Source organism: Podarcis vaucheri (assembly GCF_965113315.1).
Source record: "Podarcis vaucheri genome assembly, chromosome: 2".
NCBI lineage: Eukaryota > Metazoa > Chordata > Lepidosauria > Squamata > Lacertidae > Podarcis > Podarcis vaucheri.
In genome coordinates, this window is record NC_138760.1 from 53739733 (window position 1) to 53756840 (window position 17108).

General features: G+C 42.7%; 1 protein-coding gene and 1 long non-coding RNA gene across 12 annotated transcripts in view; one reads left to right on the forward strand and one right to left on the reverse strand.

The window, feature by feature from the left end:
* Positions 1–15937, reverse strand: part of LOC309526810 — a 42097-nt gene extending 26160 nt beyond the window's left edge. For 8 of the 11 annotated variants that reach the window (XR_014216938.1, XR_014216939.1, XR_014216940.1 and 5 more), the window contains exon 1: positions 14822–14899. This is a non-coding gene — a long non-coding RNA (uncharacterized lncRNA). Of the gene's footprint in view, positions 1–10581; positions 10664–14821; positions 14904–15391; positions 15417–15796 lie in introns of those variants that run through there. The other 3 variants (XR_014216935.1, XR_014216936.1, XR_014216937.1) reach the window with 3 other exon arrangements.
* FOXI1 (forkhead box I1) lies at positions 2583–6203 on the forward strand. The gene is made up of 2 exons (XM_082205290.1): positions 2583–3205; positions 4236–6203. The coding sequence occupies exons 1-2, from the start codon at positions 2632–2634 to the stop codon at positions 4793–4795; spliced, it is 1134 nt and encodes a 377-aa protein (XP_082061416.1). The 5' UTR covers positions 2583–2631; the 3' UTR covers positions 4796–6203.
* Positions 15938–17108: the final 1171 nt, after the last annotated feature.

Genomic DNA, 17108 nt, shown 5'->3' on the forward strand with positions numbered 1-17108 from the left:
TGAGGAGCTGCATGGCTGAATGTTCCGCCTGTATCAATATGTACATGAAGAAATAGCTCTTCCTTTTCATGCGGTCTTCTCCCTCATGCTGGCTTTGACCATGGGGAAGATTTCAATCATGCACTCGCCACATGCATTCCAAACATATGCAGTGCCAAGAGAGCTGTGCTAAGTGATTCCTCTGGATCTGTATATTGCTATGGAAGAGAGTTGCAGAGCAAGGACTTTTCAGGATGATAGCTGGGAAGAGCATTGTTCATATTTATGTGGCATTTCCAAAATGACTATTAGAAAAATACCCACTGGCCAGTTTATTAATATCTGTGCTCAAGGTTGCCACCTCCCTTCCTAACAGAGGTTCCTGCAACTTTAACAGCTGAATAGCGTTGAGAAGCTCAGCAGGTATAGCCACATACATAATCAGGAAGCACCTACTGAATTCAGAATAATGTTCATTGGTACAAACTATGTTTTCCAGTCCAGCAGGTATGCTTTTCTGTGAAACGACTGTTTTCTTTGTGGGGGAACCTGTGCTGTTTTGTGCTCTGATATGGCATGTAACATTTAAGATACTTGAACTATTTCCTGGATTAAATTATGAGATGGCTTTAAAATATGTGTATGGGTAATGAAAGAAATATGTGTATGGGTAATGGAAAGAGTTTTGTTCTTATCTGGTTGCTTCTATCATGGGCATTTCACACCTCTGGTTTGTTTTGTATTGTTGAATTTCTAGGACAACTTATATATTTTCTGCATTGGGATGGAAACTTTGCCCACCTTCTTAAAGCTTGGCAACCCTCAAGTGGGAAGGAACTGCATCATAGCCCCACCCATGTAGTTCCTGCATACAAACTTTTCTAGGGAAACATGGAAGAAGCTGCAGGTGACCTTTGGCGTTGCTGATGACATGGCAATATGTTTTAAAAAAATCAAGGTTTATTGAAGTATTTTAAACCAATGTTCCAATGACTGTAAATTCCCCAGGATTCAGATGAGGAAAGAAGAGTCTTGGTTACACTAAATAAATGATTTGCATTGTGGTAAATTATTTGCAATATAATGATGCAGTTTTAACATTGAGGCAACAATTTCTACCACAATCACAAAAAAGAGGCATGAAATTTTACAGGCAGAAATAAGTATGTGTGTGTGGTGTGCGCGCGCACACACACACACACACACACACACACAGAGCAATGTTCTGGTTGGTTTTTAATATAACAAAGAACAATGTACAATTTCTTTCATAATTAGTCAAGTTACACTCCAAACTCCCTGGTACCCCATTTGTTTACCTCTAGCTTCTATAATTCCTTACAAACATATTTAAATTAATTTTAAAGTGAAAGGGTTGTTACTTCTGTTTGGGAGTGAGGTAGTTCTTGTATGTCAAGCAGAAATTCAACTGGTAGTGCTTTCCCCAGCATGTAAAGAACAGGGGGTAGGCAGACTTCAGGCTTTCAGAGTCCACTTTGTTTTCTACTATAACCTTCAGATCTGCCAGGAGTGAGGTACAAAAGACGTATTCTTAGGAGTCAAGAATTCCAAGCCCAATAGTTTGTCTTGATTACCAGAAATGAACAGAGTCCACAGTCCTTCAACACACAAAATCCAGTACTGGCTATCCAAAAAATTATTAAATAAAGTAGTGTGATACACAGCTTATCTACTGTAAATTACCCAGAAATCTATCCTTAAATCCCTTATGCCTAACCCAGGAGTAGACAAAATAAAAGGGTAAACTTCACCCCTTGAATTTCTGTTTAACAGAGTTTTTAAAGGTACAAGAATCCTGTCTGAGAGATAAAACTGTAGCAAGCCTATTCTTAGGTTCCCAAGATATTTAGCAATGGATTTTTTAAAATCCTTTATTTCCTTCTGCCTAAAGACAGCTCATTAGCAGCACGCTGGTAAAATATTTTCTGTCTCTAACCCCTGGCTTACCTTGGAGTAAACCCCACTGAAGCCAGTGGGAATCGCTTCTGAGTTGAGCAACACAGGATTGTGCTGTTAGCAAGATACATTTTCCTTACCAAATACACTGTTTCCATAAGAAATGTGAAAGGCTTACAGTGTGATTCTAAGAGCATTTGCTTATGTAGTCCATAGTGTGTGTGCAGGACAGAAGCCCTCATAGTTTAAAATATGGATATTCCTAAACAGGGAAATCACAAATATTCCTAAACTGCAGATCTCTTTGGTGGTTTAAGAGTATTAACAACAGAATATACACATTTGCTTGTCTCTGCATTCACTACTGTGTTCTACTTGCATTTGAGGAAGACTATCTCTCTCATTGCATCAACTTACGTGCAAGTGATTTTCAGGTTTCTTCATGTCAATCACACTAGTGGAAAATTCCTCCATTCATTTAAAAAGATAAACAGTTGTAACTTTCAAATTTGGTTAATGCGACATCTATTACTGGCTTGGGCTGTCAGCATTCCAAAAAAGGGATATCACCCTGATCTCCAGCCTATCAGGATGCACTAGGCTGAGCCTTGGAAGGGAAACCTAAACATTACAGGTGTATAAGTACCAGAGCTAGCCAGCACAGATGATGCACCTGTCTCAGGGAAAGGAGTAACACAGGTGTGTTGAAACTTGGTCAACTGCCAGAGCTAGATTATGAGCTCATTTGATCCACAGATACACTCACCACACCGCTGCAGCCCGCAATTTCCTAACATTGGGCAGGAACCTCCTGAAATGAACATCTACTATGAAAATTTCTTTCATCCACAGAATATTCCTAGTCCACAGAGGCCTACAAACTTTGAAACAGGGGACTACAATGCTACACCCAACCCTTACTTGTGGTTAAATGGACCTTCCATTAACAGTCCACCTTACCTACCGGGAACCAATGGCAGCCCATACATCCCACCAGCCTATGGGATGCAAAGGCAGCTCTTGCCTAACATGCACGGCTTGGCAGGGAATGAAATGGGCTGGCTCCCAATGCCTTCTCAAGAAGAGCTGATGAAGCTGGTCAGACCACCTTATTCCTATTCTGCGCTCATTGCAATGGCCATCCACGGAGCCCCGGACAAGAGACTGACCCTCAGCCAAATCTACCAGTATGTCGCTGACAACTTCCCATTCTACAACAAAAGCAAAGCTGGTTGGCAGAATTCCATACGGCACAACTTGTCTCTCAATGACTGCTTCAAGAAGGTGCCCCGGGATGAAGATGACCCAGGTAAGAAGACTTTTTAATAATAATTGCACCCCTCAGGCTCCCTTAAGAGGACAATCGCCCATAAGTTCCCCAGGGTATCTAGTAGGCTAAATGTGATTCTGATCCAGTTTCCAGCAAAGTAAAGGCAGAGTCCTATGAAACCTTGAATGGTAGCTATGCTATTTGTCCTCTCCTTCCTAAATTACTCCCTAATACCTGTTTGTTTGGTTACCACCAGGGAAATAAAGTTATTGGGGTACCAGGGTGTGGGAGAAAAATTGTTTGCTTTTTGAATCTGGTGATGTGTCTAAAATATTTTTTGTAAGATTCTACAATCCCTATTTTCTATAGGCTCCCTCCCTTCCAAATTGCCATTCATAGCAGCAATTGAATACCCTTAGTAAATTTGTCAACTTCTTCATTAACCCTTGATCCTATGACTTTAATAGTAGGTTGATTCAAAGACATTGGCAATTGATAATCTTTTCCATGCTGTGAAATTCTTTCCTTGTTAATTAAAGATCACACAAGCAACCAGGGCTGTTTTTTGGGGCGGGGGTGTCTGGTCCATAGGTGGCCTAGAATTCATTAGTTCCTTTGTCTTGATTATAAAAACACTTGAGCTGTTTTTTTAAGGAACTCACTTTCAGGGCTGATTTCTTGTTGGGTGTTACTGGGGAACACAATCACTCTGCCTGCTTGCTGTCTTGCCTGAGGGCAAATAGTACCTTGTCTCAGTAAAATCTAATGATGTTAATGAAGGGTTTGTAAAGCGTTTTTGGCGGTGGGGGCGGAGAGTGGAGTGGGCTATTAGGACTGAAATACCAAGTTGCATTGAAGTAAAAGTTCAGCTTCAGTTTACCTAAAGCCTGAACAGGGGCTGGCTATAAGGATCTGGACAGATTTGAATACAAGCAGAGAGTCTCTGTCTTTCTTAAAGGGTGTTTCCCAATGTGTTGCTTTTTCTGAATCCAAGCCAGAATAAGCCCTGAGAACCATCTCTTTGTTGGCTGTGATTTATATTTACATTCTGCTGCTCTTGTTCTAACAGGGAAGGGCAATTACTGGACTCTGGATCCGAACTGTGAGAAGATGTTTGACAATGGAAACTTTCGGCGGAAGAGGAAGAAGAAGTCTGACTGCAGTGCCAGCACAGCGTCTCTTGCTTCTGACAAATCGGAGGACAGCGCCTTAACTGGCAGCCCCAAGGTGGCAGCAGAGCACCAAGACCTGCTGGAGAACTCATCTTCTGGAGCAGAGAGCTCCCCTGAAAAGAGATCTCCACCACCATCTTCCACCACTCCCTGCCTCAACAACTTCCTGTCAAGCATGACAGCTTATGTGAATGGGTCCAATTCAGTCAGCCGCTCAGTGGCCCTAGGACTTGGCACCGATGCTGGTGACAAAATGGGACAGAACGTGGTAGGCTTCAACTCATACACCCCTCTTGCCAACATCTCCAGCCATGGCAGTGGAGAGCCATGGTCCAATTCCATGTCCTCTGGTCATCTTGGCTATGGCAGCTCAGTTCTCAACCAGTTCAACAGCAGCTTTTACAACAGCCTCGCTGCAAATAATACTCTATATTCCAGAGAGGGAACTGAGGTGTAAACAGAGGGAGGTCTTGTGAAAAGAGGGGAAAGTGTAAGGATACAGGGAGAGAAAATATTGTCGAGAAAGGTGCTTCACGTTAGCCCCCTCACTTCTTTCAATTTATGTTAAGATACACCAGAAAGGTATCTCTGTCATGGCCAAGGTAGTGGTATTCATGGCCAATGTTTTCAGGTAGTGGTATTCATAGGCCACAGAGGCTTCAAGCTGCACTGTACAGCCATGACTGACAGCAAACTTCCACTTGTCTTAGGATCTGTACAGGACAGCATATCATTTTTAACTCCATAGTAATCACTGCTTCAATACTTTCTGCCATTAAAACAGAATGGAATCATCACTTTACACCTAAGACTGCCTTGGAAAAGTGACTCTTCTATTGCTTGCTCACCATACAAAGGGGGGCGGGAATGACTAAAACTTCATGAAATGGTCTTGATTCTGTTTTCTTGCTTAAGGCATGATTTGGTCATTGGCAAGTACTTTTAAATCTCACTGATTTTCAATTGGAGAGTTGATGCTTCTCTTCAGCTGAAACCAATGGGATTTAAAAGAACATAACATTGATCGGATCATGTCCATGAGATCTGCTACTTTCTTCAGAATATGCACGTGCATTCTGATGGTTCTGTGAAACATGATATAACAACACTTAACGGGGGAAAGTGTAACAAAGGGTAGGAAGTACTAGAAACTTCTGTTCCTTCTTAATAAAATCCATATTTAAAAGCCTGGCCTTTAATCTTTTATGTTTACAGATGTGAGGGTAAAAAGATTTCAGAACAGGAATTGATAGTTTGGGTCTGTTTCAAAACCCATTACTACTACTGGTATTTAAAAATAAATAAATCTAAAACTCAGTTTGCAGTCATGCTAGTCCAGGTAGCCAACCTGACATAGAAGTTGTCACTAATTTTGTTAGCATGGTGTTTGGGTGGAAAGGTAAAATTTCTATGTACTCGCCAAGTTTCAACACTGCTATTTTATGAGAACCTAAGAATCTTTCATGTTGGTTGCTAGTGCATTTTCCAAGGGGGGAAAAGAAGCCTTTTTATTTTACAGTTCTTAAACAATCTCTGTCCACGGTATTAACACAAATGGGGCATTCTTTTATTTCTTTTTTTTTTTAACATGAAGGTTAATTTATGTACACCTTTCTTATACAATACTGTAAAGCATAAACTTGGGGCAGTTTTGCAGTGCAATCCTATACATGTCTACTCAGGCGTAAGTCACATTAAGTTCAATGGGCTTTACTCCGAGATAAGTGGGTAAAGGATTGCAGCCCTAACAAATGCTCTCTGACAAGGTTGCCAAGGGGACCTTTATGTATTATGATGACAAAGAAAACACTGTCGCTTGATATTTTTATTCTGCATATTTTGGTTACAGTTTCATTAAGGGCACATGCAGGGAAGTATTTTTTAATAAAATATTTGTTTGTAAAAACTGTGTATGTATTGTACTTGAAGTTGACAGTAAGTGCCAAAACAAATAAGATGAAAATGGATTATTGTGATGTTCTTCTGACAACAGCTCAAGATCTGGAGATTTAACTTGTACTTAACTTGCAGGCTGGTGGGGAACTAGCACAACAAATTCTCATTCAAAGGGGCAAACAGGGCAACATTTGCTTGCCAGCTCTTTAATATCAGTGAGCTACATGCCCTGATCACAAAATAACACCTACAAAGCAGGACACAATTGTCAAATGGGCCAGCTATAGTTATCGCATACCACTACCCAAACTTAAAGGACAGTATTAAGTAGCATACAAAAGAGTGACACAAATTGCCTAACTAGTGAAAAAGGGAAATATGTAATAATGATCCAGCTAAATTAAATTAGTCCCGATTACAATGGAACAGAGCCAACCACATGGCCTTCCACTGGAGTAAGATTTGACTGCACCATGCTCAAAATCTGTCTCTGGGCGAAGGATGTTGTCATGTCTGTTTATGAGTATATATGTGTTTTATGCAATGTAGTTGTAGTAGTAGTAGTAGTAGTAGTAGTAGTAGTAGTAATAATAATAATAATAATTAATAATAATTTATACCCCGCCCATCTGGCTGGGTTTCCCCAGCTACTCTGGGCAGCTTCCAACAAAATATTAAAATACAATAGTCCATTAAACATTAAAAGCTTCCCTAAACAGGGCTGCCTTCAGATGTCTTCTCCCAGACATCTGCGAGTGTTTTGCACAAGCGGAACTTCCACTTTGTGCACAAGGAGAAGCCATTCTGCTTGCTGACTTATTTAGCTGAGTACTGCCTGTCTGGTGGAATACTGACTTAGGTAACTTGCTGCAGACATAAAGACTCCCTCCCAGCCACAGAAAGCTTTTTGATCCAGCAGAGGGATCCCACTGGAGGAGAAAGGAGAGGCTGACAAGACTGTTGGCAATCTCCTTCCCCCTGCAGCCCCCAAGCACAAGCTCCCACCCCTGGTCCAGAAGGTTCCTCAGCCCTCTGGAACAATGGCAGAGTGTTGCTTGAGGCTACAGAAGGAAGGGGGATTATCAAAAGACAGCCTCCACTCCCTCAGCCACTGGGAGCAAAGTCTGAATCCCGTCCATTATGTAAATGAGTTGGTCTACTGTAAGTTGCCTTGAACACTGTGAGAAGCTGGGGGTTTATTACAGTCCAGCCTGAGAGTGCTTGGGTGGGTGGGGAACAATAACTTTAGTCAACTATTTACATAAAGTGTAAAGTGTGAACGTGCATTAATCCACATGTCTGAAAAATGAAAGCATGCAGAAAGGAAACGTGAATGTTTTATGCAACAGAAGCGGTAAAAAAAACCCCTGCCGTACTGCTTAAGACTAAATGCTTTTCCCACTTGAAATCTCCTCCTAAGATTTCCATCTGCCAAAGCAAAGCACTTACATGACTCCTGTGTTTGGGTATGGAGTGATCTGGGGACAGAATGGCTATCCTGCATCACTTTACCCCCATGTCCCTGGTACACTGATATCCTGCTGAGTGTTAGCTCCAATGGTCTCTCTTAAGGCTGCATATGCAATCTACATTTAAAGCACATTCTCCCCCGTCAAAGAATCCTGGGAAATGCAATTTGTTAGGGAGGCTGGCAATTGTAGCTCTGGGAAGACAGGGGGATCTGCTTTTAATGTAGTGGGTGTACAGGAAATGCCAGCTGAGAACTCTCTCATGTGGCCTCAGATTTTCCTGCGTGCTTTGTGGAAATTAAGATTGGCAGCAAGCCTTTGCTGGTCTGGGAGGGTCTGGTGGGTAACTGACCCAGCCATGTGCTGGAGCTGGCCTTGATCATGCTCATGCTCATGCTCAGCTCAGAGCCTAGTGAGAAAGCCACCAGTGGTCCAGGCCTACCAAAGCCAGGGAAGGGGGCCTGCATGGAGTTCCATGGTCTTCTGCAGTAGTTTGCTTTCTCTGCCAATCTGCTTGTGAAAGGATGTGAGTAGTGGGGTGAAGCATAAAAAAGAGAACAACCTAGAAGATGAACAAATGCTCTGGAGAGCTCTTTAGGTGGAATCTTCTTTCTTGTAATTTGGATCCACTGCTCCGTGTCCGCTTCTCTGGAGCAGCAGAAAACAACCTTTCTCCCTCCTCTATGTGACATCCTTTTATATATTTGAACATGGCTATCATATCACCCCTTAACCTCCTCTTCTCCAGGCTAAACATGCCCAGCTCCCTTAGCCGTTCCTCATAAGGCATCGTTTCCAGGCCTTTGACCATTTTGGTTGCCCTCCTCTGGACACGTTCCAGTTTGTCAGTGTCCTTCTTGAACTGTGGTGCCCAGAACTGGACAGAGTACTTTCTACACAGCACTTCTAATTTACATTTTTAAAACAAGTTCTGCTCGGCCTTAGAATTGTACAGCTGGGAGGGATCCTGAGGGTCATCTAGTCCAACCCCCTGCAATGCAGGAATCCAGCCCACAGTCACCCTTAGGTGGGCTCAAACCACCAACGTTAATAGCCAGATGCACTGACTCATCAAGCCACCTTATGAACTAAGACATGATTATTTCCACTCTACTCTCAGTGCTAACTTGTCAAAGCAGCTCTGGAACTTGAATTCATTCAAACGCAAATCCTACTTTTGATCTACTGGGAAACATCTCTTTTTCCACATCTAACAAGTTCTAGAAAGGCAAGCTGTCAGTCCAAAGGCTTCATAACAAACATGCCAGTCCTTCATGCAGTGCGGCCAAAGATTCAGGGTGCACTCTGACACAGGGAATATTGTGTTAGTTTCCCTGATTAGAATATTAGTGCTTCTCTCCTGTTTGCTAATGTTCGTTTCCCACTACAGTACCTGTGGCATTATGGAACTGTGGCTATTTGATTGCTATACCAGCAAGTTGTGCTAAATTTCATTCACACCAGTGGGTATGGTATGATACAACAAATGTTGTTGGATGATGTTGTTACTACCCCACCCTTTCTGCACACGTGTGTTTCCTTCTGAAAGCAGTAGGAAAGAACTGTACATGGGCGCAAATTTTCTGGGTTAAGGGAATTGAATAACATGGAAGTGAGCCCTTAGAGAGAACTGGCTTTTACATCATACGAAGCCTGAAATATAATGTGGAAATAAACATTTAGGGAAACATCAGGGAAATGGAATACTGTAAACTGCTGTGTGAATGCAGCCTCAGATAGTGCTTATTCAACAAATTCTTACTTAGAGGGTTATAAAGCATATGCAGAACTACTTTGTTACTGACCCAGACCAGTGCTAATCCCTAGTTTTTGTTTGACTTGTACGTCATGACCTTCCAGCTTCAACTAATCCGACACACACAGGTGTTGAGTATTGGCAGGTGTTGAGCAGTCAAGGTCTATGTACCCTTTCACCTCTCTTTTTTAGTCTGAGGAGGAGGATGTCTCTAAGCAAGTAGGAAAGATCACCAGGAAGCATTATGTCAAGGAAGGTTGTCAGGTGAAGAAATCTTTTCCACTTGAATCTGTGCACAAACTAATTGGCACAATATCCTCCTCCCTGCAAGAACCTGTCACGTCAAGCAAATGTACAGAAGGTACATGTTCAAATGAGCTCTCATGGAATATTCAGAACAAGTGATTTCCATGCCAACAGTTTAGGACTTGGACAGCTTTCATTTGGGTTTGGTATATTGTTTTGAAATGCTCAGGTTGATATACAACACCTGAAGACTTAAATCAGGGCTGTGGATCTCCCTGTTGGACTCTCAAGTCCCATCATTTCATTGGCCATGCTAGCTGCGGCTCATGGGAGCTGGAGTCCAGCAACTACTGGAGGGCCACAGGTTTCCCGTCCCAGGGTTGTGCTATTACAGCTCATGTCTGCCCTTCTTGGTAGCCTGCTAATATGCTTCTAAACAAATCTGGAACTTTTTCATTTTAAACATAATTATTATGGCATAGGCTGTATATTGCTAGCTCTCAAGCTTGTGTTTCTTTTAAAATTATGATTGTTCCAAAGGATTTACTAGAATACATGATCATTTATCTGCTGAGAATATTGGGACCCGTAAGGGCTCCAGTGCTCTCTCCTGTTCACAGAGGCAAACATGAAACATTTAATAACCTTGATCTTGGTCTGGAAGCTGCAACTGGTGCAAGATGCTTGTCTGCTCATTGGGGTAACTGTTTACCCAACTGTTTAAAGAATGACACTGACTGCCCATTAGCTCAAGGGGCTGGTTTTGGTGTATAAAGCCCTATACAGCTTGGGACTAGGATACCCCAAATATCACCACACCCGTTATATTCCCAATCAAATCACTATGCTCTGTAGTTGAGGACCCCCTGCAGGTACCATCTTATCAGGAGGTCCATTTCTCACAAACTATGGAACTTGCTGCTACAAGATGCGGTGATAAGCCACTTGCTTAGATGGTCTGCAAAGGGATTAGACAAATACATGGAGGATAGATCTATCATTGGACATTAGGCATGGTGGCTAAATAGTTCAGATGCAGCAGGGCACTAAATTACAGTTACTATAGTGAGAAGGCTAGTGCCCTTGGGCTCTCATTGCATTCTTGAGGTACCTGGTTAGTTTCTGTGGGAAAACAGGATGCTGCCGTAGATGGACCTTTGGTCTGAACCAGCAGGGCTCTTCTTATGTACTTGAGGGACATATATCCTTTGGAACTGCCTGTTTCTTAGTTTCAGTGGATAACTATTTCTGCTGTATTGATGCAGAAGCAGCAGAAGCCCTATACTTAGCAGTTAATCCCAGACCCAATGGGAAGCAACACAGTGTCTGCCTGTTTCTCTTCAAAGCATTTGAGAGAGACTTCTCCCTAACAGAATGTCATGCATTGGGACAGTCACAAATAAGACAGCAATGGGATTAAGCCTCCTCCTGAGGTACTGCAGGGTAATTTGGAGGCACAGTATCTTACATACCAAAAGGGTGTTTGATGCCTTTCTTTGAACTTAAAACAGCTTATCATTTGCTGCCACATTCCAAGCTCTCAATATGCAAAATGCCATGCAAATTCAGGGCAAATTCACTCCATTTGCCTCTTAACAGGAAGGAAAGGGACCAAACACTGGCTTGTTTTCTATCTATGCTGTAAGGCTTATGGTAGGAATGTTAGGAATGTTAAAGGAGTACCGCATGTTCTTCAACATGTTGTGGCCTGCTCAGTGTTGTGCTGCTCAAAAGTTGGCCACTTCCCTAGTTTTATCATGGACAAAGTTTGGTTGTTGCTGCGCTTCCAAAGTGACTATCGTCTTTGTCAACGCTCATAGGAAAATCCTATAAATAGGAAATTGCTATGTCATATGATCTGATGCATAATTTCAACAGCATTTTGCATATTGGATGAAATGCAGCCTCACAGATTTCTGTACTGTAGTTTCTACAAACCATAGAACAACACTCTTTCTCTGCTGAATTCTCCCTACTTAAACACCCATAAGCAATCAATTAGCTACTCAAAAGGCTCAGGGCTGGGTAAACGGTCTCAGTTTTAGAACTAGGATCTGCTTCTTAACTGTGCAGTAGCAACCTTGCAAGCTCATTAGCACTTTTTGTGTGGATGCGAGAGGATTGTGTGTGTGGCTAGTGGTGATTGCTCTAATTAGATTATTATGTAGTCTTTTGCTGCCAGGAGTTTGTAACGAGCTTATTTAACTTTTTTTGATGCTTTATGCTTAACCTAGAATTGTTTATTATAGTATAATTATCTTGTACTGTGCTTTCCAGAAATACCACATGCATTAAGTAGGATGGGGTGGGGAGAGAAGTGAGGAGGCAGGAGATAATAAGATTTGATTAAAATCCTGACAGAAGTCAAAGCTGGGAGATCCCTGTTCTCTGCCTTCCCACTGGTGAAATTTATTCTCCTTAAGTAAGATAGATTGCATAACAGGCCTGTGCATGATCAGCCGTCATTGATAGGACTTCAGTAATATATTCTAATAAAATCCACCAGCATGCAGTTTTTAAACCCACTTCAGACTAGGTCTAAAGCAGAGAATATCTATGTGTTTCTCTGCAGAATCTCCACAATTTACAGGGCCTCATTCTATCACAAACATCACCACAGTATTTGAGAGACAGGGTGGCGGGAGGCTTTAGCTCAATGTTATAGCTAGTGCTTTTAACACAAAGTTTCTTAGATTCAATCCCTGACATCTCCAGATAGGGCAGGAAGAGCCTTGTGTCTGAAATCCTCAACAGCTTCTCTCAGTCATGTTAGAAAAAGCTGAAGTAGCTGGACCAGCAGCCTGATTCAGTATAAGGAAGCTTCCTATGTTCTTATTCACCATTAGGACTGTATACATGTTACTTAGGCATACAATGAATGTGCACAGAAGGGGAAATGGGATCATGCACTCCTGTCTGTCAGCACCACTTTAGACGTATACTTTGAACATGCAGACCTAAAGGGTGTGTAGTCTTTATGACTTTTACTATTGAGAGTGGCATTTTAAAAAAACGACAAAGCAGGATTACTTGGCATTGTCGTGACTAAGCTTATAAAAGTTTGGCTTCATAAAAGGTTATAAAAGATTTCCTTATATTATAATTGTTTATAATATATCCTTTATATTATTAGAGAGTATTAAATATGGATTCAGCATTTAAGCCACTTACAGTAGTTTGATACCATGTAAGTGTAGCATTTTGACAGTCTTTACTGTGTGGAGAATGGGAGCTTCAATGAAATAAAGGGGGTTTTTTATTCAGGTTTGTTCGAGCAAGTTTACAAAAACTACTTTTTTGAAGGTCTGGTGTTATAAACCAGAGCACTCCATTTATGGAGAACTGGCATTATGAATGACATATTTGTATATTTGAGTTTCTCTATATTGAAAGGTCATGTACACTGTAATTAAACTTTGTAAATATCTATGAAGCAAGAGAGCCATTTGCCCTTGCAGTGTATGTTGCCTTATCATTCTTTCCTTCATTAATCTATCTCATTTTTATACCACTCTTCTTTCAAGGTGCTTAGGAAGGTATACACAGCCCCCCCCATTTGTTCTCACAGCAACTCTCTCAAGTAGCTTAAGGCTGAAAGCTTTATGAAAGCAAGCAAACTTTATGCCTAAAAGGGGATTTGAACCTGGGTCCTAGTTCTACATTCTCACCACACCACAAACATTCATGTCATGTAATACTTTTTGCATACTGAAGAGCTTCCTTCCCACTTTTTTGTCTATCTTTGGGTATATATGTATAGACACTAACCCACGGTTTAGTGCTGCTTGCATGAACTTAAGTGAGCAAGCAAAGCCTTCTAAATCCAGCCCACGGACAGGCCGGGAATCAGCGTGTTTTTACATGAATAGAATGTATGTTTTTATTTAAAATGCATCTCTGGGTTATTTGTGGGGCATAGGAATTCGTTCATTCCCCCCCCCCCAAAAAAAAATATAGTCCGGCCCCCAACAAGGTCTGAGGGACAGTGGACTGGCCCCCTGCTGAAAAAGTTTGCTGACCCCTGCATGTGGACTCACTCTCTCCTTCTCCCACCCAGCCAGGAAGAGGACTTTGTCAAAGATTAGCTTAACTTTCACAAATGCCAGCCTGTTGTTGGGACCAGACAATGAATCCTGGCTCATAACAAGTTCTCATTAGTTAGTTTGACCTTTGAAACCTCCATAACAAGATGTGGGGATCACCACCAACTTAGATAAAGATAGACCTTTGGTCTGAACCAAGGGGGCTCTTATATTCTTATGAGAGGGTGAGGGAGAGCAGGGACATGACCCTTACCTCAGGCACACAGTGCTAAACCAGAGCTTATTGTTATGTGTGAACCATACCTTTGTATAGTGCCGGTGTCTGAGACTACCAAGAGGCAAGAGGGGAGAAATAGGCAGAATACCTCAGTGACAGAACCCAGAGCTATACTCTGTTCTCCAGAGGGTGTGTGTTCAACCAACACATTGTCTGCAGACCTTCATGCCACCATATGCCAAGGGGCTAGGGTGGGTGACACCATTTTAAGCACCGAATAGTGACATGCAGTTCAGATTAGGTCTGAATTGGGCTCTAGCTATCAGGTGAAACATGGTGTCCCGCTGTGCATGCAATACTTAGCCATAAAATTTACAGCCTTGTTATCTGTGAGCTAAACTGAAAACAAACACTCATACAGGTGGAGCGTGCCATCTGTTTACATATAAACAAGTGGCCTAATCCAGCCTTCAGGCAATTGCCATAAAGGGAGGAAGGGAGAAGCGGTTAGTTTTAGGAAGAAACCAGTCACCTCAGGCAAAGGTAATTTGTCCTGGCCATCTGCAGGTTCAGGAAGGCCTAGACAGAACCGGCCAAGGTGCAGGATACTGAGGAGACTAAGGTGTTGCCTTGGCACAGACACATGGGTGGATGAACAATGGAAGCAGAAAATGGGAGCTTGCCTAAGCTACAGGTTGAGCAGACCTTTGTGTTGTGGTAACATGGTGCTGAGTGAGTCACCACGTCTTGAGGTTGAAACTAGGAGAGTTAAATCCAGGTGTTTCCCTTGGATATATGGGATTGATTGCTCTCCATTTCAGAAGCACGGCCCTCTGTCCTTATGCTGCATCCTTACCTTTTAAGAGAAAAATGCAGTCCTTTTTCCAATCCAGGAAAAGACAGTGATCTTCTTCAGGGACCCAGGAAAATGCAGGGCACTGCAAAAGATGGTTTTATTACAACAGTATTGGGCTTGTATCCAAACCAAGGCCTACCACTACTTCTAGCTTTTGTGGGGCAAGAGTTTGGCTGAGAGAAGTTGAATCTTAAATAAAACCTGGGCTGGAACTGCTTCAGATTGAAGTGTACTAGAACTGCCAAGAAAACACGGCCTGGATTTCTAAACATGGGACTGACACAGACACACTCTCTCTCTCTCTCTCTCTCTCTCTCTCTCTCTCTCTCACACACACACACACACACACACACACACACACACACACACACACAACAACCCACAATGTGCTTTTTCAGATGCTCAAAGCTCCTGAAGTTCAAAGCACCAATATTGGTTCTTCATAAGTCTTAGCAGTATGTGACCTGGCAGACTTGGTTTTATATAATTAATAGACTGAAGGAAAGGGTAGTGACAATTTCTTTCAAATACTGTGGTGCTCAAACAAAACTAGTTTCACATAATACACACTTAATAGGTAAAGGTAAAGGTACCCCTGCCCGTACGGGCCAGTCTTGCCAGACTCTGGGGTTTGTGCGCCCATCTCACATCTATAGGCCGGGGGCCAGAGCTGTCCAGAGACACTTCCGGGTCACGTGGCCAGCGTGACAAAGCTGCATCTGGCGAGCCAGCGCAGCACACAGAACGCCGTTTACCTTCCCGCTAGTAAGCGGTCCCTATTTATCTATTTGCACCCGGGGGTGCTTTCGAACTGCTAGGTTGGCAGGCGCTGGGACCGAGCGACGGGAGCGCACCCCGCCGCGGGGATTCGAACCGCTGACCTTTTGATCGGCAAGTCCTAGGCGCTGAGGCTTTAACCCACAGTGCCCCCCGGGTCCCTACACACTTAATACCACACCATTAAAACTAAGGTACCTATATACCAATACCAAAGTGCCAGATTCTAGGCAGATGCTACATCTGAGTCAGGAGAGGCAGTGCAAGCCCTGGCCTGGTGCCTGAATACCATGGTGCACTGGATGAGGGTCGATAAGCTGAGCTTGAATCCAGCAAAGCAGGAGACCTTGTGGGTGGTTGTTTCCCAGGTCCAAGAGGTGTTCAGTTGCATGTTCTGGATGGGGCTGCACTCCCTGTGAAAGAGAAAGTTTGCAGTTTCGGGATACTCCGTGAGCCATCTTTGTTACTTCAGGCCCAGGTAACAACTGTGACTTAGGAGTGCCTTCAGTTTCAACTGGTATGCCAACTGTCGTGATTCCTGGATTCCTGGACCAGGATAGTTTGACCACAGCAGTCCATGAATTGGTAACCTCAAGACTTGATTCCTGTTAAAACATCCTGGAACTGGTTACTGGCAACATGTTACTATACGACTCAGTGCCAGCTTACCAAAAAGGCAGAGTAGGCACTGACCGACCTATGGGCTCCATGCAACAACGGATCAAAACAATATTGATTTGATCGAGAAAGAAAATTACAAAAACATCTTAGATGATTTGCAAGGCTGGCCCCGAGATTTTGACTGCCATGAGGACTTCAGAGGGTTTAATATGGCACTGCCACAGCTGAGAGAGCAGAACTGGTTACTGATTTTCCAGGTTCAAGTTTCTTGTGTTAATTCTCAATGCCCTAAGCAACTTGGGCCCAAAGTACCTTAGGGATTGCCTGGTTCCTTATGCTTCACCTCAGTCGCTTAAAACTTCTGACAGGGAACTTCTGGTGGTAGTCCACATTCCTGAGCTTCAGCCAGCCTTTACCAGAAGCCAACCTATTAGCATGGCAGGCCCTGTCCTATGAAACTCTTCCCCAGTAGAGGTCCAGCAGGAGTCACCCCTTCTTTTAGACGGCTTTTAAAAACAGGCCTTTGGAACATGATACTTTTTGAAATAATGACGACAACAACAACAACAGTATTTATTGATAGTACAGTGGTACCTCAGGTTACATACGCTTCAATTTACATACTCTTCAGGTTACAGACTCCGCTAACCCAGAAATAGTGCTTCAGGTTAAGAACTTTGCTTCAGGATGAGAACAGAAATCGTGCTCAGGCGGCGCAGCGGCAGCAGGAGGCCCCATTAGCTAAAGTGGTACCTCAGGTTAAGAACAGTTTCAGGTTAAGAACAGATCTCCAGACCGAATTAAGTACTTAACCTGAGGTACCACTGTACTGAAATATTATCTTTTTTATTGTGTTTTATGAAAGTGCAGTTTATGAATATTTAAACAA

Bases quoted from the DNA above. Each gene is read 5' to 3' on its own strand.
- FOXI1 (XM_082205290.1), top strand. From the start codon at position 2,632: ATGAGCTCATTTGATCCACAGATACACTCACCACACCGCTGCAGCCCG. The intron at 3,206-4,235 runs GTAAGAAGACTT...TTGTTCTAACAG, and splicing joins CCGGGATGAAGATGACCCAG to GGAAGGGCAATTACTGGACT.